The following is a 21372-nucleotide window of genomic DNA, read 5'->3' as shown; positions in this document are numbered from 1 at the left end:
AAAATCTCTTTATTCTAACCCCCTACCGAATTGTTAGTTTAGCTGGCTATAGGATTCTAGGGTGGGATTTATTGAAACATGGAAATTGCATTGATTTTTTAAGTCTCTGTTGTTGCTGTTGAGCATTCAAATGATGTGTTGATTTCTTATCCTTTTAATGTGATGGTTTTTTCTCTCTGGAAGCTTTTAGGGTTTTTTTTCTTCCCCCACACAGCTTTTTGAAGTTTCATATGTTGAAGGCCATGTCCAGGCCTTTCCTAGCCTGATGGTGCAGTGAGAAATCAAATGTGGAGGTGTGTCATCACCGTGGTGCAGCATGGCATTGCAGTGTGTGGTGGTAGCAGATAGAGCTGGAGTGCTGATGTGGGTCCTCCCCAGCCTAATGTTATGAAAGGCAGCACATCAGTGTTTTTCTTTGCACTTCTCACCTGCAGGTTTCTTATTCTGTGCGGTGTATTCACCATTAAACTTCAGACCTGTGAGGAGCTAGGGAGGCAGTAGGGACCTACATCCATCCAACTGTATCTTCACTGTTTATATATATCCTCTGTACTGGTAAATAATTTTCCCAGGTAAAATATATATTTCTTAAATTATGTGCTATCTGCTAGAACTAAATGGTTGCTTCTTACATAGTTCCTAGTTGCCCATTTGTTCTTTGGGAACTCAGTGTGCCACTCCTTCTGATGAATAGAGTTCTAATTTGTTCTGTTCATCGTCTGAATGGTCATGTCATGATGGATAGATGATCACTTGTCCATTTTAATCTGCTGGGTTTGCCAGGTCAGGCCTTTATAGTTAGTAAAGGTGAGGTCATTATTATAGGGGCTGTTGATATTCATGTGGGCAGGTTAAGAGACACCATATGAGGTAGACATGGTGCAATACCCTGGTGGTGGCAACAGCAAGCAGCCCTTTAGCACCCTTAGGCAGGAAGAGAGGTAAGGAGAGGGAGAAGTTACCAGAACCTGGGGAGAGTAGCTATGGGAGAGAGGTCAGCTTGACAGGAGCTGCAGCCTTTGGAATCTGGTAGGGAGGGAGACAGCAGAATAAATGCCCAGCCCTTCCCCTCCGGCCTTCCAGTCTCCTGCTAGTGTCTACCAGTGTGTTAACCCACCTGGAAGCCAGAAGTCAAGGGCATCCTTTGATGTAGCCCATAAAGGTCAGCCTCCGGGGGCACGATTGGGGAGAAAAACGGTAGTAAGGCAAAGAGAAAATCTCCAGCATAGTTTGGTTTAAAGATATTTTTGGAACCTAGAAATACTCTTTTTTGGAAGAAGAGATAGATATTCAACTGGAAGGGCTCAGTATGATCCTCGTGGACAGTTCCCATCTGCCAGGGAGTTGATTACTTTTCTTTTGCTCTGTTAAAGTTAGTTACTTGCAAACTAACTTCTGTGTTTTCTTTGGAATTTTTACATATACTAATCTTCCTATTAGATCATTAATTAAATAACATTTGCCCCTGTCCCCGGCCCCCCCCGCCACCATTTGCTATAATTCCCTACAAATTGCTATCGAACACCATATATTTTTGTACTTCTTAGACACTCTTCCCCTTGGAATAAATAGCTAAGTGTGTGTCCGTTTGGGCAAGAGGGGATATATGCAGCACCTTAATTTCATATTTATTCTACATTCCTCTCATTTCTGTTTGGGATGACTATGCAAGCACCTCACACACTGCCTGGTACAGAGCAGCTGTAATAATATCTGCCTTTTGAAGCTCTCAGCAGATGCTTCCCTCTGCAGCCTCCTTTACCCAGATGCTTCGACTTTGTTGTGATCAGAATGTCCTCCTCTTAACAGTGGGTAGTTTTTGTTTTTAGACGAGTGACAGCTTGCTCTTTGATACCTCAGACGATGAGGAGCTGAGAGAACAGCTGGATATGCATTCAATCATCGTCTCCTGCGTTAACGACGAGCCCCTCTTCACGGCAGACCAGGTACAAAGGAGAATCCCATCCATCAAGGGAAGGGATCCTCGGCTGAAAAATGATTTCTTATTGTGGCCATAAGTGATGGGGTGTTGGAATTTACTTATTTCTATTGTATTTTCTGGTAATACAGGCTTAACAGTTTTCTCCTGAGGAAAGAAGAAAGTATATGTAATCTGAAGCAGTTGGATTATGTTACTTGGGAAGATTTTTCAATATATGCAATTTTCCAAGATAAGCATTGTTAAAACAGTACAGCGGGTTACTTTAAAAGAGGGTTATTGCTTACACTGGAATCAGAAAAAATCCTGTGAATTTTCTTCTTTTTTACATTTAACCAGATATGGGCAAACTATATCTGTGCAGAAATTATCTAGTTTCTCTAAAACCTATGTAGAAATCATTAGCACTTATTATAAGTCTTTATTGTGTACCCAGGAAAGAAGTGAGCATTAATCCTGTGGAATGCTCTAATAATGTCAACCCTGTATTCATTTAAAACCAGTTGAATCAGCTTTCTCATTTTCTGAATACTCTTCCCACTTCTGCTGTATTGTCAAACTGTGGTGCAAGAGTTTCTTCCTGAAGTCAAGTGTTCCACGGCTACTGGAACTGTGAGTTCTACCACACTGTATTTTTAGGCTGGAAAGACAAGGCCGGTAAAGAGAGATATTGTGGCAAGACTGGGAGGAGTATGTTAAAAATGTGTCATTTTGATTCTCCTTAGTCATATTTGTGGTTGGATTGTCTGAAGCTTGGAAAGAGCATGGTGCTTAAAAAACAAGTTAGTAAGTTAGAGGGCTGAGTGCGGTACAGCCTGATATTCCAGGGAAAGTTCATTGTCTCCTCTGTACTCTGCCTGAAAACCATAAACTATCTCTGCTTTTAAGACTGAGAGAGGACTTCCCTGGTGGTGCAGTGGTTAAGAATCCGCCTGCCAATGTAGGGGACACGGGTTTGAGCCCTGGTCTGGGAAGATCCCACATGCCGCGGAGCAACTAAGCCCGCGAGCCACAACTACTGAGCCCATGATCCATAATGAAGCCCGCGTGCCTAGAGCCTGTGCTCCACAACAAGAGAAGCCAACGCAACGAGAAGCCTGCGCACCGCAACGAAGAGTAGCCCCCACTCGCCACAACTAGAGAAAGTCTGCGCACAGCAACGAAGACCCAACGCAGCCATAAATAAGTAAATAAATTAAAAAAAAAAAAAAGGACGGAGAGAAACAGATTCTGTAGCCTCTTTCAGTGTCTCATTTTCCTGTTTAAAATTCCTATTTTGGAAACTCTTCTTACTAATTAGCATAATCCCCACTCGCTCAGGTTTACCTGTTTTTCCTTAGTACTAAGTGTTATACGTTAGGCTCGATGATTCATATTGTTTTTTTTGTTTGTTTGTTTTTGTTTTTTTTGCGGTACATGGGCCTCTCACTGTTGTGGCCTCTCCCGTTGCGGAGCACAGGCTCCGGATGCGCAGGCTCAGCGGCCATGGCTCACGGGCCTAGCCGCTCTGCGGCATGTGGGATCCTCCTGGACCGGGGCATGAACCCGTGTGCCCTGCATCGGCAGGCGGACTCTCAACCACTGCGCCACCAGGGAAGCCCCATACTGTATTTTTTTAAATAGTTTTTTTTAAACTCTTAGGTCCATTTTTTAAAAAAAAATTATTTTTATTTTTATTGAAGTATAGTTGATTTACAATATTGTGTTAGTTTCAGGTATACAGCAAAGTGATTTGTTTATATATGTATGTATATATCTGTATCTTTAGATTCTTTTCCACTATAATTTATTACAATATATTCAATATAGTTCCCTGTGCTGTACAGTAAATCCTTGTTTATCTAGTTTATATATATGGTAGTGTGCATCTGTTAATCCCATACTCCTAATTTATCCCTCCCCCTCCCCTTCGGTAACCATAAGTTTGTATTCTGTGTCTGTGAGTCTGTTTGTTTTGTAAATAAGTTCATTTGTACTATTTTTTAGATTCCACATATGAGTGATATCATATAATATTTGTCTTTCTCTGACTTACTTCACTTAATGTGATAATCTCCAAGTCCATCCATGTTACTGCAAATGGCATTATTTCATTCTTTTTTTATGGCTGAGTAATATTCCATTGTATATATATACCACATCTTCTTTAACCATTTATCTGTTGATGGGCACTTAGGTTGCTTCCATGTTTTGGCTATTGTAAATAGCCAATTTTCACTGAGTTCTGTATCCTTCTCAACTTCTGGAATTTGGAACAGGACATGAAACTGCTCCAAGATTTGAGCAACACAGCATATGACAGTGGATCATTGTTTCGAAAGCAGATATATTTCTGAAATTTTCCTGCTTTCGCATAGCTTTTTTTTCCTCTTTAAACTTCTGCATTTAAAGTAATTATTAAATATACCTTTATTTTCCATTGAATTAATATATGAAATTCTTTTCCTGATGTTAAAGGAAAATTTTGCTACCATAGAGGTAATTTCTTGCTTTACATATAATTTTTTTTACACTGTTGTATTTTTTAAATTTTATGTCAATTTTATTAAATAGCTTTAGATTGAGCACTTGGATGTGGTATATGGTAAATCTTCTGTCACTTGCTTTCTTTTAACTATAACTATGATCTGGTTCTGGCATGTCTGAAGTAGATTATATGTGTGTTTGTAGCACCATTTCTCAGACATTACAAGATCTGATAGGGCCTACTGAATCCTGATGGACATATTAAATCATATTTTGTTTATTTTTGTGTTTAGTGTATTGTAACTTTTTTTTTTGATAAACCATGTGTACTCTTACAGTCAATTTTTGTTATTGAGAACGCTGACTCCTGCACACTGTTGGTTAATGGAGACTTTAGTGTACTTCTACTGTGGTTGCTTCAGATGAGTGCCATGTTACAGGTGGGTCATTTTCCCTATGTGTATTTAATTAATAGTGGTTTGTATATTTTGGAAGGTGATTGAAGAAATCGAAGAAATGATGCAGGAGTCACCAGACCCAGAAGATGATGAAACACCCACCCAGTCAGATCGGCTTTCAATGCTTTCCCAGGAAATTCAAACTCTTAAGAGATCTAGTACAAGCAGTTATGAAGAGAGTAAGAAGCCTGACTTAAATCAGTACTCTTTGTGCTTTTGTATACCTCAGCCATGTAGTGGGACCATCTCCAGAAGTCTTTGGCTCTCACAGCCTGGGTTATATACCCTTCCCCTGCCTTCCAGTGATACTCAGGGCATATATTCATCGTTGTTCAGGGACTGTGTCATACTCACCTTTGAATACTGTATTTGTCTGCTTGGGCTGCTGTAACAAAGTATCACAGGCTGGGCGACTTAAACCACAGAAATTTGTTTCTTACAGTTCTGGAGGCTAGAAGTCCGAGAGCAAGGTGTTAAGCAGGTCTCATTTCTTCTGAGGCCTCTTCCTTCTGTGCTCACATGGACTTTCCTATGTGTCCTAATCTTCTCATTTTTAAGGGCATCAGTCACGTTGGATTAGGGCCCACCCTAATGGTTTCATTTTAACTTAATTATCTCTTTGAAGACCCTATCTCCAAATACAGTCATATTCTGAGGTACTGAGGGTCAGAACTTCAATGATGTCCTCTCACATAAAGGGAAGTGCTGAGAAAAAACTGAAAGGGGGTTTCAGGGAATATTCTTCCCTTCATCTTCCCAGTTCTCAGTAAAACTCACACATTGGGGCATATGTGTTTAAATATACATTTCGCTTAACACAACATTGTAAAGCAACTATACTCCAGGACTTCCCTGGTGGTCCAGTGGTTAAGACTCCGCCTTTCAATGCAGGGGTTGCGAATTCGATCCCTGGTCAGGGAACTAAGATCCCATATGCTGCGCGGTGCGACAAAAAAACAAAGAAAGTCCATCTATACTCCAATGAAAATTAATAAAAAATATGTATTTAGCTTAATTCTTTCAAATTACCTTCTCCTCTCTTCAGAAGTGTCCCAGAGCCCTGCTAAGTTGCTTGTGATTTCTTGTCAGCAGGTATTTTCTGTACCCCTCCTCTGCTTTTGTGTTTGTTCCTTTTCTTTTACAAGCTTATTAAGTCTTGACTGAACTACTATTCATGGAATGATTGATTTTTTTAAACATCTTTTTTGGAGTATAATTGCTTTACTGATTTTTAGACAAGTAAAAAAAATTTTGTTATACTTTTCTTCTCAGCCATTTGAGAAGTAACTTTGCCCACCTACCTCTACTCAGACCTGCCCACCAGAAGTTTGAGGAGTCTGAGAAGATCATGAACAATTTAATTACTTAGAATATGATTTTTTGCTCTTTGGCATTAAACACCTTGTTGTGCTGCCTTGAAACATTTTGGTCTTAGTGTCTGCTGTGCTTTGCTTTTTGGTCATAGGAGTGAAAAGACTGTCCGTATCTGAATTAAATGAACTGCTGGAAGAAATCGAGACGGCCATCAAGGAGTACTCTGAAGAGCTGGTGCAGCAGCTGGCCCTGCGAGATGAACTGGAGTTTGAAAAGGAAGTGAAGAACAGCTTTATTTCAGTTCTCATTGAAGTGCAGAACAAACAGAAAGAGCACAAAGAAACAGCCAAAAAGAAAAAGAAACTCAAGAACAGCAGCTCTCAGAATGGGAAGAACGAGAGGAGTCACCTGCCTGGCACAGTAAGTGATGTTTTGCGCGTAGCATCGCCCACTGGAAACGGCTTCAGTGGTCATTCCAGTGCTCCGGGCCACAGAGGCAGGCAGGGCCCGTGCATACAGGAGTAGGGGTGCTTCTCACCAGAGAGCTAAAGAGATTCTGTTCAAGAACGCCACTGAGCTCTGCTTCTCCAGAAAGGTGTTTTCTTGGTGAGGGGATAATGGTTATCTGGATAATTCAATGCTGAAATATTTAGGAGGGAGGTAAGTGGAAGGAAGAGGAGGAATAAAGGAGAATGTTTGAAAGAAAAGAAGCGTTAGCAGGTGACCATTTCAATACATCAGAGTGTTAATAGGGGTGCTTTATGTTCAGCTGGTGGGCAAATGAATGGTATTGCTTTCTTGTTTTTGCTTATGTCTTGTGAGTTGTATAGTAGGAAAAAAAGGGGTGCTTTTAGAGGTAGCTGAACTGTGCTGAGCCTAAAAGCATAGGTTGACTTGTAAACCATTTCCTCCTGATTTATGAGTGAAGTAGGAATGTGAGGATGTTAGAGGCAGTTACGTGACATCGGCCATTTGGCCTAGTATTTGGCAGACTAGAATATTACTGACTGGTGAAAACAACTTTAGGAAATTTGGATCTTTGACTCTTGGTATGAAGCTTTTTGTTTTCTGCTTTTCATTTTTCTTAAGGTGTCCTATTACCTTCACTTGATTAAATTTCATTATAAACATTAACTGTTAAATATTTGAGATGCATTTCCTTATTGGTCTTATGGCCATTTCATTATTCTTTGATCAGTTGAGACCTTGTACCTTGTCACCTTTATCTTGTTTGTATGTGAAGAAGTGTTGGTTTTATTTTTAGAGTAAAATAAAAGGAGAGAAACCCCCCCCTTTTTTTTTTTTGGTAAGAACACTGGGATTTTAATTTTGTAAACCACATATTTGAGTGCTCAGTAACAGAATGTTGCCTGTAGAGAATTGGGGCCTGGACTGAGAACTTGTCTCTGCCCAAATGCAATATCACACACTACTACCAAGAGCTAACAACAGGTCTGTCCAAATGCTAAGACCAGGGACTTCAAAATCTCCATCTTGAGCCTTATAGGACTTCAGGGCAGTAAAAACTTTATCTTTCAGAGGTGGAGGGGCCTGACAGAGGCTTTGAAACCTGCTGAACAACTCCTCCCAGGGCACATCCTAGGACTCAGTTCCAATCCAAAGGCCTTTCTGAAGGTTGTAGTGCAGTTGTCGACCCCAGTCTGTTAGCAGACCCCAGATAGACCCGGGAGAGCTCTGGATGGGCAAAGGGATTCACTTTTCTAAAGGGAGTGTACTTTTTAAATTCATAATATTGATAACATGGTAATGCAGATCATCACAGACTGGCTGTTATATGGTTTGCAATTATAAAAGTTCTGTCTTTGACTAAGTCTTGATTCACTTTTTCCTAAAGAATACTTACCAGAGAAATCGATCTCATTAATCCGACTGATGGAATTGAGGAAAGAGAGTGCAGTTCTGGGGTGCTGAGCCACCAATGAGAGTTAATACAAACAAAAAAAATCTTACCATTTAGCCCATTCATTATGCTGTTTTTGGCCTATGAGTAAATGCACATTTTCTTAGTGTAATGTCATTTGTACATAGAAAAGACAGTTTATAAACTGACTTTGCAAAAGTTGCCAGATATGTGGAACAAAATATTTTTTAGAAATGGTAGTATTGGTTGAAAAGCGTTTAGTCACTTCTAGTGACTACAATGAAAAAAACAGACAGCACCCACCAAACAAAAAAAACCCCACCCAAACATGCAAAAACCAAAACATTTGTTTGAATATACAGTCCTGGAAAGTTTGCTTTAAAATATTAGGGACAATATTTTGTATCTCAGATTTTTAAAAAAATTGTACCCTTTAAATTGCCCTATTATGCAAGTGTGATTAAATAAAATGCTTAGCTAAAAAGTCATAGCATGGTTGGTAATTTCTGCCTATCTGCTTTTAGGGATTACATATAAATCCTCCATTTATTCATGTTAACACTTGGCTGAGGAAAATAAATGTATCCCTAGAGACATTTAAGGGCTTCTTTTTCTAACTCGTGTATAAAAAGGGTTAGAGTGGATTCATTGTGTAATTTTACATGGCATTTATATTGAGAAATGGATTTGACAGGGCAACATTTAGGTCTTATTTGAACCTTTATTAGTCTTGAAATAGATTCATAGGAACAGTAAAATTTTTTTTCACAATATTTGGACTTGTGAAGTTGCTTCTTGAGTTCTGATCTGATATTTGTGTCAAAACCTTTAATCAGGCTAGCAATGGCATGGATAAACTTGTAATACTAGTTCCCTCCTCCTTTCTGATGCCTGAAATGATGGCAAAAGACCATTGCATTTGTGACACAAGGAGCCTGAAACCTATGATTCTGAAAATAGTGGTTGGTGGCTCAAAAGAACCTTAAAGTGAAATGGCCAGTTGGCTAAACAGATTCCAAGGTAACTTCCTTTCCAGACCTTTTGTATAATATACAGTTTTGGCAAGGCCTGATCTCTGTGAGTTAGCTATCATCAGTGATACTAATTTCTAAGAACTGGTGATATCATGCCTTACCTGTTTTCCAATAACACTGATCACTTTTTTCTTTCTACCTTAGATATGTTTTATTAGCAGGACTTGTACTTTTCCCTTAAGCATGGAATAGCTTCCTGCCATTTTTCCTTAGCATATTTCTTTGAAACAAAACATCAATTTGTAGTTGGTATCACACTTTGTCCATCATTGCTAGCTTCTCTTAGGTCCAGAGATACTGTAATGAAATATCTGCATGTGAACAGAACAGAGTTAAACTCTTTAGGTGTTCATTTTGGAGACATACTTTGTTTGAAACATTTGCTGCAGTGAGAAAAAAATTTAGGGGGCTTAGGGATGTTATTTATAAATATTAAATAAAATACTGAGTATTATAAAAGTGAAATGTTGATTTGTTTTAATTTTTAAAGTAATCTGTTGTATGTTGGATAAGATAAAGCTATTCATTAAATACTTGCAGAGTGTCTTTCTTGTGCCAGACACTGAAGATACAGTGGTGAATAAAATAGGCAAGGCCCCGGGCCTCTTGGAGCCTACATTCTAATGAGGGATACAGGCACTGAACAAAGAAAAGAATGAATAGACAGCGTAACTTCAGGTAGTCATAAATGCCACAGAGAAAACGAAAGGCTTGGTAAGGTTATTAGCAGTGCTGTGGGGAGCTGTTTTCGAAGGGGTGGTCACTGTGTCACTGCCCCTCCTGATGGGCAGGGCAGGCTGTTCTTTCCCTCCCCAATTCTCTGTGTGGAGGGGAGGTTGGAAGAGTAGATCTTCTCCTTGGCAAATGAGACTCAACAGATTCAAAAACTTTCTCTCTCCTGTATCCTGTTCAAAATCTAGAGAAACCGGTGGGGAGTAGAGACTGGAATGGCTGAAGGGCACTGTCTGTTAATGGGTTTGATGACCCACATGCACTTCTTTGAACGGACTATGCTGTTTGGGGCCGTGATGCTTCTATTTATGCTACTGCCTTTTCCTAGAGCAGCCCTCCTTCTCCTTTCCTGCTTCCACTGTCCACTTGGGAGGCTTTTTGATTTTTGTTTTTTTTTTAAAAATTCATTCTTCAAAATCATGGTCCAGCATTGTCTTCCTTTCTTAGAACTTTTCTAGATGACTCTCTCTCCAGTGCAGAATTGACAACTCTCTCCTTCTGGGGTTAGTATTATTCATCTTAACGACTTCTGTTAGTACTGTCATGTCATATTGCAATTTTTTGTTTTCATGTCTGTCTCTGTTAGGTTCCCTAAGGATAGAAAATGTAACTTTATTTTCATGGTATACCCAGGTCCCACATTAGGTACTCAATAAATTCCTGATGAATAAACAGTTAAGAAAAGATTTTTTTTTTTGCAAATCTGTATTTCTACCTTGGATCTTTCTGCCAGGTGCCAAATGTATTGAGGGTGAATTGCACAGTGATTAAGAACTTTGGGTTAAGAGCTGTGTTTGAATCATGATCCTGCCACAGGGTACATACCCCTTTGAATTTTGGAGGGATTAAATGAAATAATGTATGTAAGACTAGCATATATCCTGAGTAAATGCTAGTTATTATATGTCCAACTGTTTACTAAACATTTCTCCCTGAATATCTTGCGGGCATCGAAATTTATCTTATCAGACTAATGTTACCATTTTCCTGAAGGTGAATTTATTCCTATATATTTGTCAGTGAAGCTAGTCTACTCATTCACCAAAACCAGTGGAATTTTTTTTAAAGTTTATTTTATTTTATTTTTTGTTTAGAGGAATAGGTGGATATGTTTTTATTTTTTATTTTTAAATGTTTATTTATTTTTTAATAGGAACAAACTACTTATATTGTCTTTATTCAGAAAGAAAAAGTGAATTACAACACTCAAGGATATCCTTTTCTGCAATATAATTGACCCTTGAACTAATCAGGGGTTAGGGGCGCCGACACTCTGCTCAGACAAAAAATCAAAACCAGTGGAATTTTTAGGTCAAAGAATATACGGTTTTAAACAGCAGTCTTTTCAAATTGTCCTACATAAACGTTACCCAGTAACAGCACAAGTAACTGGCCATTTCTCCAAACCTCCAACTTACCATGGATATTATTAACCTTCTCATATATACTGATCTGATAGGCAAATAAGGTTTTGATCTATTGACTGTTTGTATTCTTTTGTGCGTTGCCTATTATATCACATTTGAGTGGTTTTTCCTATTTATTTATGAGGGTGCACATACTTCTTATGTCCTAGTACTATATTCTACTGTAATCATTTGCTTAAATCTCTCCTTAGAAAAAAGTGCAGCTTTCCCAAAGGCTCATTCACATTGTTTCCCCAGCACCTAACCTAATTTTTCACTTAATGCATGTTTTTTAAATTGAAACTTCACTATAAAGGAGATGGAATCCCAGAGGATTTGTGGTATTTGAATTATTATTGTTCTGTCAGAGATTTTTTTTTCTTGGCCAGTCTTCTGTTTATATCAAATAGATTCACAGGTCACTGAATTTCAGTGACAGTTCACATGAGTAGAAGAACAAGTTGAAGTACATCAGTTATCTTTAAACTGGTAATTTAAAAAATTAAAGTAATTTGGTAGTGGTTGTCATCTGGAGTTATCTGAAGTTGTAAAGACATTAGTATTTACCTGCCTAACATCATACCTTACTTAGTAAGCTTATAAGGATGAAAATAGACGTACTTCCTCCTTTAGAATCCAATGTTTGTAAATTAATGTGTAAGTCTTCTTATTTGAAGTCTAGGATTGAAAAGATGGGAATGTATAGTATCTTTTCTGTTGTCCATATTACATTGAACTTTCAAGAGAGAGTTCTAGTGTGTTGCTCTCACCACCAGCAAAAATGTATAATTCCTTCAATCTAACCTGAAGGTTATTCTGAAAACTTCTGGGGTGTTAGCAGTCAGTGACTCCATTGTAAAAAGAATCATATTATCCTAATTTATTGCTTTTGGGGGTTGGAGAGAGAACTGCTTAAGGATGAGGAGGAGCTAGGGCTTGGATGATAGATGCTCTTTCTTGTATATATTTTTCTTTCACAGATGCATTGCTCCATCTGTCTTTATGACTCACGTAGCTCATCTTCTGACTAATATTAATAGTCAATCTATTTTGTTTCTCTTTTACATGCAAAAATGCCCCAGTAATATTTTTTCATTTAATCTTGACCAAAGCTGACTTAAGGTAAGAGAAGTTTATTTTTGTTTAGACAGCTACTATTAGATTGTTCTGAAGTTGTTCTAATTTATGCTAGCAATAAGCCTGGAAGGAATTGTTCTGGCACAACTATTTGAATTTGGTGCTTTTTAAAATAATAAGGACCTGGCTTTTTGTTGTTGTTGTGCCTTCTTTTCAACTTGGAATTTTAAATTTCACATTTGCTAAGATGATTTAGCCCAGGGATTGGCAAAGCAAACTACTGCCTGAGGGCCAAATCAACCCTCTGCCTGTTTTATAAATAAAGTTTTATTGGAACACAGCTATGTCATTTCATTTACATGTGGTCTATGACTGCTTTGGTGTTACAAGGACAGAGTTTAATAGTTGTGACAGAGACTGTGTGGGCTGCAAATCTAAAATATCTACTATCTAGCCCTTTATAGAAAAGTTTGCCAACCCCTGATTTAGACTAAAATTTGATAAAATTAAAAATTAGAAGAAAAAACATGTAAACTCCATTTAAGCGAGTTTGTGTAGATAAAGAGATCACTATATTGTGACTAAAATTTATTATAAAACGTAGCCTTGTTTTATCCTAAGAGTGTGTTGAGTTACTCCTTTGCTCAGGGCCCCTCCAGCTGCCTGAGTTGTGCCCGCAGATGGTGACCATCCATCTCCAAGTCACATGCCGCAGGCACCCCACCTAGCGACAGCCCTTTGTGCTGTGTGTGTCAGATGCCCAGTACGCTGGGTGAAGAGAGTCAGCAGGTAACCCAGTTGTCCCCAGATTGCGGGCAAATGAAAAAAAAAAAAATGTTGGCAGTGCTCCGGGCACATTGTATTTATACACAGTGATAAAAGGTAGTTTAAAGAAGGCAGAGGAGAAGGGAGAAAAGGGCTGTGTCCTCCCCTTTTCTAAGTAGTAGTAAAGTCTACTTTACTACAGGGCAGATAAAGTCTGCCCTGTATACATACTTGAATGTAAATACTAACACATTTTCAACAATAATTTGTTGGTGATGTTTGATAGTATTTCTCTGCATTTGTTTATTTCAAAGAATATTCCTAAAAATTAGTGTTAGGCATAAAATAGAAAGTCATTGTAGGGTGGAGAGAAACTGAGTCATGTCATGTTTATTGTTTTTTTTTTTTTCCTTTTTCATACCAACTGCTTTTTTTTAACATCTTTTTTTTTTTACATTTTTATTGGAGTATAATTGCTTTACAATGGTGTGTTAGTTTCTGCTTTATAGCAAAGTGAATCAGTTATACATATACATATGTTCCCATATCTCTTCCCTCTTGCATCTCCCTCCCTCCCACCCTCCTTATCCAACCCCTCTAGGTGGTCACAAAGCACCGAGCTGATCTCCCTGTGCTATGCGACTGCTTCCCACTAGCTATCTATTTTATGTTTGGTAGTGTATATATGTCCATGCGACTCTCTCACTTTGTCACAGCTTACCCTTCCCCCTCCCCATATCCTCAAGTCCATTCTCTAGTAGGTCTGTGTCTTTATTCCTGTCTTACACCTAGGTTCTTCATGACATTTTTTTTTCTTAAATTCCATATATATGTGTTAGCATATGGTATTTTGTCTTTCTCTTTCTGACTTATTTCACTCTGTATGACAGACTCTAGGTCCATGCACCTCATTACAAATAGCTCAGTTTCGTTTCTTTGTATGGCTGAGTAATATTCCATTGTATATATGTGCCACATCTTCTTTATCCGTTCATCCGATGATGGACACTTAGGTTGTTTCCATCTCATGGCTATTGTAAATAGAGCTGCAGTGAACATTTTGGTACATGACTCTTTTTGAATTATGGTTTTGTCAGGGTATATGCCCAGTAGTGGGATTGCTGGGTCATATGGTAGTTCTATTTGTAGTTTTTTAAGGAACCTCCATACTGTTGTCCACAGTGGCTGTACCAATTCACATTCCCACCAGCAGTGCAAGAGTGTTCCCTTTTCTCCACACCCTCTCCAGCATTTATTGTTTCTAGATTTTTTGATGATGGCCATTCTGACTGGTGTGAGATGATATCTCATTGTAGTTTTGATTTGCATTTCTCTAATGATTAATGATGTTGAGCATTCTTTCATGTGTTTGCTGGCAGTCTGTATATCTTCTTTGGAGAAATGTCTATTCAGGTCTTCTGCCCATTTTTGGATTGGGTTGTTTGTTTTTTTGTTATTGAGCTGCATGAGCTGCTTGTAAATTTTGGAGATTAATCCTTTGTCAGTTGCTTCATTTGCAAATATTTTCTCCCATTCTGAGGGTTGTCTTTTGGTCTTATTTATGGTTTCCTTTGCTGTGCAAAAGCTTTTAAGTTTCATTAGGTCCCATTTGTTTATTTTTGTTTTTATTTCCATTTCTCTAGGAGGTGGGTCCAAAAGGATCTTCCTGTGATTTATGTCAGATTGCTCTGCCTATGTTTTCCTCTAAGAGTTTGATAGTTTCTGGCCTTACATTTAGGTCTTTAATCCATTTTGAGTTTATTTTTGTGTATGGTGTTAGGGAGTGATCTAATCTCATACTTTTACATGTACCTGTCCAGTTTTCCCAGCACCACTTATTGAAGAGACTGTCCTTTCTCCACTGTACATTCCTGCCTCCTTTATCAAAGATAAGGTGACCATATGTGTGTGGGTTTATCTCTGGGCTTTCTATCCTGTTCCATTGATCTATATTTCTGTTTTTGTGCCAGTACCGTACTGTCTTGATTACTGTAGCTTTGTAGTATAGTCTGAAGTCAGGGAGCCTGATTCCTCCAGCTCTGTTTTTCATCCTCAAGATTGCTTTGGCTATTCGGGGTCTTTTGTGTTTCCATACAAATTGTGAAATTTTTTGTTCTAGTTCTGTGACAAATGCCATTGGTAGTTTGATAGGGATTGCATTGAATCTGTAGCTTGCTTTGGGTAGTAGAGTCATTTTCATAATGTTGATTCTTCCAATCCAAGAACATGGTGTATCTCTCTATCTATTTGTATCATCTTTAATTTCTTTCATCAGTGTCGTATATAATTTTCTGCATACAGGTCTTTTGTCTCCTTAGGTAGGTTTATTCCTCGATATTTTATTCTTTTTGTTGCGGTGATAAATGGGAGTGTTTTCTTGATTTCACTTTCAGATTTTTCATCATTAGTGTATAGGAATGCCAGAGATTTCTGTGCATTAATTTTGTATCCTGCTACTTTACCAAATTCATTGATTAGCTCTAGTAGTTTTCTGGTAGCGTCTTTAGGATTCTCTACATATATTACCATGTCATCTGCAAATAGTGACAGCTTTACTTCTTTTACGATTTGGATTCCTTTTATTTCATTTTCTTCTCTGATTGCTGTGGCTAAAACTTCCAAAACTATGTTGAATAAGAGTGGTGAGAGTGGGCAACCTTGTCTTGTTCCTGATCTTAGTGGAAATGGTTTCAGTTTTTCACCATTGAGGACGATGTTGGCTGTGGGTTTGTCATATATGGAGTTTATTATGTTGAGGAAAGTTCCCTCTGTGCCTACTTTCTGAAGGGTTTTTATCATAAATGGGTGTTGAATTTTGTCAAAAGCTTTCTCTGCATCTATTGAGATGACCATATGGTTTTTCTCCTTCCGTTTGTTAATATGGTGTATCACATTGATTGATTTGCGTATATGAAGAATCCTTGCATTCCTGGAATAAACCCCACTTGATCATGGTGTATGATCCTTTTAATGTGCTGTTGGATTCTGTTTGCTAGTATTTTGTTGAGGATTTTTGCATCTATGTTCATCAGTGACATGGGCCTATAGTTTTCTTTCTTTGTGACATCCTTGTCTGATTTTGGTATCAGGGTGATGGTGGCCTTGTAGAACGAGTTTGGGAGTGTTCCTCCCTCTGCTATATTTTGGAAGAGTTTGAGAAGGATAGGTGTTAACTCTTCTCTAAATGTTTGATAGAATTCGCCTGTGAAGCCATCTGGTCCTGGGCTTTTGTTTGTTGGAAGATTTTTAATCACAGTTTCAATTTCAGTGCTTGTGATTGGTCTGTTCATATTTTCTATTTCTTCCTGGTTCAGTCTTGGCAGGTTGTGCATTTCTAAGAATTTGTCCATTTCTTCCAGATTGTCCATTTTATTGGCATAGAGTTGCTTGTAGTAATCTCTCATGATCTTTTATATTTCTGCAGTGTCAGTTGTTACTTCTCCTTTTTCATTTCTAATTCTATTGATTTGAGTCTTCTGCCTTTTTTTCTTGATGACTCTGGCTAATGGTTTATCAATTTTGTTTATCTTCTCAAAGAACCAGCTTTTAGTTTTATTGATCTTTGCTATCGTTTCCTTCATTTCTTTTTCATTTATTTCTGATCTGATCTTTATGATTTCTTTCCTTCTTCAAACTTTGGGGTTTTTTTGTTCTTCTTTCTCTAATTGCTTTAGGTGCAAGGTTAGGTTGTTTATTCGAGATGTTTCCTGTTTCTTAAGGTAGCATTGTATTGCTATAAACTTCCCTCTTAGAACTGCTTTTGCTGCATCCCATAGGTTTTGGTTTGTTGTGGCTCCATTGTCATTTGTGTCTAGGTAGTTTTTGATTTCCTCCTTGATTTCTTCAGTGATCACTTCATTATTAAGTAGTGTATTGTTTAGCCTCCATGTGTTTGTATTTTTTACAGATTTTTTCCTGTAATTGATATGTAGTCTCATAGCGTTGTGGTCGGAAAAGATACTTCATACAATTTCAATTTTCTTAAATTTACCAAGGCTTGATTTGTGACCCAAGATATGCTCTATCCTGGAGAATGTTCCATGAGCACTTGAGAAAAATGTGTATTCTGTTGTTTTTGGATGGAATGTCCTATAAATATCAATTAAGTCCATCTTGTTTAATGTATCATTTAAAGCTTGTGTTTCCTTATTTATTTTCATTTTGGATGATCTGTCCATTGGTGAAAGTGGGGTGTTAAAGTTCCGTACTATGAGTGTGTTACTGTCGATTTCCCCTTTTATGGCTGTTAGTATTTGCCTTATATATTGAGGTGCTCCTATGTTGGGTGCATAAATATTTAGAATTGTTATATCTGCTTCTTGGATCAATCCCTTGATCATTATATAGTGTCCTTCTTTGTCTCTTCTAATAGTCTTTATTTTAAAGTCTAGTTTGTCTGATATGAGAATTGCTACTCCAGCTTTCTTTAGATTTCCATTTGCATGGAATATCTTTTTCCATCCCCTCACTTTCAGTCTGTATGTGTCTCTAGGTCTGAAGTGGATCTCTTGTAGACAGCACATATATGGGTCTTGTTTTTGTATCCATTCAGCCAGTCTATGTCTTTTGGTGGGAGCATTTAATCCATTTATATTTAAGGTAATTATTGATATGTATGTTCCTATTCCCATTTTCTTAATTGTTTGGGTTTGTTATTGTAGGTCTTTTCCTTCTGTCGTGTTTCTTGCCTAGAGAAGATCCTTCAGCATTTGTTGTAAAGCTGGTTTGGTGATGCTGAACTCTCTCAGCTTTTGCTTGTCTGTAAAGGTTTTAATTTCGCCATCAAATCTGAATGAGATCCTTGCTGGGTAAAGTAATCTTGGTTGTAGGTTCTTCCCTTTCATCACTTTATCATGACAGTCCCTCTGGCTTGCAGAGTTTGTGCTGAAAGATCAGCTGTTAACCTTATGGGGATTCCCTTGTGTGTTATTTATTGTTTTTCCCTTGCTGCTTTTAATATGCTTTCTTTGTATTTAATTTTTGACAGTTTGATTAATATGTGTCTTGGCGTGTTTCTCCTTGGATTTATCCTGTATGGGACTCTCTGTGCTTCCTGGAGTTGATTAACTATTTCCTTTCCCATATTAGGGGAGTTTTCAACTATAATCTCTTGAAATATTTTTACAGTCCCTCTCTTTTTCTCTTCTTCTTCTGGAACCCCTATATTTCGAATGTTGGTGCATTTAATGTTGTCCTAGAGGTCTCTGAGACTGTCCTCAGTTCTTTTCATTCTTTTTTCTTTATTCTGCTCTGCCGTAGTTATTTACACTATTTTATCTTCCAGGTCACTTATCTGTTCTTCTGCCTCAGTTATTCTGCTATTGATCCCTTCTAGAGTATTTTTAATTTTATTTATTGTGTTGTTCATTGTTGCCTGTTTCATCTTTAGTTCTTCTAGGTCCTTGTTAAATGTTTCTTGCATTTTCTCTATTCTATTTCCAAGATTTTGGGTCATCTTTACTATCATTATTCTGAATTCTTTTTCAGGTAGACTGCCTATTTCCTCTTCATTTGTTAGGTCTGGTGGGTTTTTATCTTGCTCCTTCATCTGCTGTGTGTTTTTCTGTCTTCTCATTTTGCTTATCTTACTGTGTTTGGGGTCTCTTTTTTGCAGGCTGCAGGTTCGTAGTTCCTGTTGTTTTTGGTGTCTGTCCCCAGTGGCTAAGGTTGGTTCAGTAGGTTGTGTAGGCTTTCTGGTGGAGGGGACTAGTGCCTGTGTTCTGGTGGATGAGGCTGGACCTTGTCTTTCTGGTAGGCAGGTCCACGTCTGGTGGTGTGTTTTGGAGTGTCTGGACTTATTATGATTTTAGGCAGCATCTCTGTTAGTGGGTGGGGTTGTGTTCCTGTCTTGCTAGTTGTTAGGCATAGGGTGTCCAGCACTGTAGCTTACTGGTCGTTGAGTGAAGCTGGGTGTTGGTGTTGAGATGGAGATCTCTGGGAGATTTTTGCCATTTGATATTACGTGGAGCTGGGAGGTCTCTTGTGGACTAATGTCCTGAACTTGGCTCTCCCACCTCAGAGGCACAGCACTGACTCCTGGCTGCAGCACCAAGAGCCTTTCATCCACATGGCTCAGAATAAAAGGGAGAAAAAGTAGAAAGAAAGAAAGAGGATAAAATAAAATAAAATAAAGTAAGGTAAAATAAAATAAAGTCATTAAAATAAAAAGATTATTATTAAGAAAAGAAGTTTTTTAAAAGTGAAAAACAAAATCGGACGGATAGAACCCTAGGACAAATGGTGAAAGCAAAGCTATACAGACAAAATCTCACACAGAAGCATACACATACACACTCACAAAAAGAGGAAAAGGGGAAAAAATAATAAATGTTCTCTCAAAGTCCACCTCCTCAATTTGGGATGATTCATTGTCTATTCAGGTATTCCACAGATGCATGGGTACATCAAGTTGATTGTGGAGATTTAATCTGTTGCTCCTGAAGCTGCTGGGAGAGATTTCCCTTTCTCTTCTTTGTTCGCACAGCTCCCAGGGTTCAGCTTTGGATTTGGCCCCACCTCTGCATGTAGGTTGCCGGAGGGCGTCATTTCTTCGCTCATACAGGACGGGGTTAAAGGAGCCGCTGATTCGGGGGCTCTTGCTCACTCAGGCCGGGGGGAGGGAGGGGTAAGGAGTGCGGGGCGAGCCTGCGGCGGCAGAGACCAGCGTGACATTGCACCAGCCTGAGGCACGCCGTGCATTCTCCTGGAGAAGTTGTCCCTGGATCCCGGGACCCTGGCAGTGGCGGGCTGCACGGGCTCCCAGGAAGGGAGGTGTGGAGAGTGACCTGTGCTCGCACACCGGCTTCTTGGTGGTGGCAGCCACAGCCTTAGCGTCTCATGCCTGTCTCTGGGTTCTGCGCTGTTAGTCACGGCTCACACCTGTCTCTGGAGCTCCTTTAAGCAGCGCTCTTAATCCCCTCCCCTCGCGCACCAGGAAACAAAGAGGGAAGAAAAAGTCTCTTGCCTCTTCAGCAGGTCCAGACTTTTTCCCGGACTCCCTCCCCGCTAGCCATGGTGCAGTAACCCCTTCAGGCTGTGTTCACGCCGCCAACCCCAGTCCTCTCCCTGCCATCCGACCGAAGCCCGAGCCTCAGCTCCCCGCCCCCGCCCGCCCTGGCGGGTGAGCAGACAAGCCTCTCGGGCTGGTGAGTGCCGGTCGGCACCGATCCTCTGTGCGGGAATCTCTCTGCTTTGCCCTCCACACCCCTGTTGCTGCGCTCTCCTCCGCGGCTCCGAAGCTTCCCCGCTCCGCCACCCGCAGTCTCCGCCCGCGAAGGGGCTTCTAGTGTGTGGAAACCTTTCCTCCTTCATGGCTCCCTCCCACTGGTGCAGGTCCCGTCCCTATCCTTTTGTCTCTGTTTATTCTTTTTTCTTTTGCCCTACCCAGGTGCGTGGGGAGTTTCTTGCCTTTTGGGAGGTCTGAGGTCTTCTGCCAGCGCTCAGTAGGTGTTCTGTAGGAGTTGTTCCACGTGTAGATGTATTTCTGATGTAACTGTGGGGAGGAAGGTGATCTCCGTGTCTTACTCTTCCGCCATCTTCCCCCTCCCCTCTGTTTATTGTTTTAATAATTCATATGTATGAATTACGAATTATTTTAGATGTGGAACAAATTTGTTTTTTGAAAGGTAGTATTGCCTAGGGAAATATGTTATCACCAGTTTTTGATATCTTACCATTATCCACTATTCATTTTCTGCAATGGTTTTTTGGTGTTAGACTGGTAATAGTGAGCTTTTATGACTCAGCAGTTACTGTAATAAAAATCAGGAGTCTATCTTTTTTTAAAATTTATCATTTATTTATAAATTTTATTTATTTATTTATTTTTGGCTGCGATGGGTCTCTGTTGCTGCGCGTGGGCTTTCTGTAGTTGAGGCAAGCAGGGGCTACTCTTCGTAGCAGTGCGTGGTCTTCTCACCGTGGTGGCTTCTCTTGTCGCGGAGCACTGGCTCTAGGCACACGGGCTTCAGTAGTTGTGGCACGTGGGCTCAGTAGTTGTGGCTCGTGGGCTCTAGAGCACAGGCTCAGTAGTTGTGGCACACGGGCTTAGTTGCTCTGCGGCATGTGGGATCTTCCCGGACCAGGGCTCGAACCTGTGTCCCCTGCATTGGCAGGCGGATTTTTTTTTTTTTTTTTTTTTGCGGTACGCGGGCCTCTCACTGTTGTGGCCTCTCCCGTTGTGGAGCACAGGCTCCGGACGCGCAGGCTCAGCGGATATGGCTCACGGGCCCAGCCGCTCCGCGGCACGTGGGATCCTCCCGGACCGGGGCACAAACCCATGTCCCCTGCATGGGCAGGC

At 39.6% G+C, this 21372-nt stretch overlaps 1 protein-coding gene across 2 annotated transcripts in view; it reads left to right on the top strand.

The window, feature by feature from the left end:
- Positions 1-21372, top strand: part of FEZ2 (fasciculation and elongation protein zeta 2) — a 52773-nt gene that overhangs the window by 10524 nt on the left and 20877 nt on the right. For both annotated transcript variants that reach the window (XM_060117585.1, XM_060117586.1), the window contains exons 3-5: positions 1830-1946; positions 4901-5042; positions 6329-6597. In XM_060117585.1, coding sequence (XP_059973568.1) covers positions 1830-1946; positions 4901-5042; positions 6329-6597 — 528 coding nt within the window. The remainder of the gene's footprint in view (positions 1-1829; positions 1947-4900; positions 5043-6328; positions 6598-21372) is intronic.

Source organism: Mesoplodon densirostris, chromosome 14 (genome assembly GCF_025265405.1).
Source record: "Mesoplodon densirostris isolate mMesDen1 chromosome 14, mMesDen1 primary haplotype, whole genome shotgun sequence".
NCBI lineage: Eukaryota > Metazoa > Chordata > Mammalia > Artiodactyla > Ziphiidae > Mesoplodon > Mesoplodon densirostris.
This window is presented reverse-complemented; position numbering and strand designations above follow the sequence as displayed.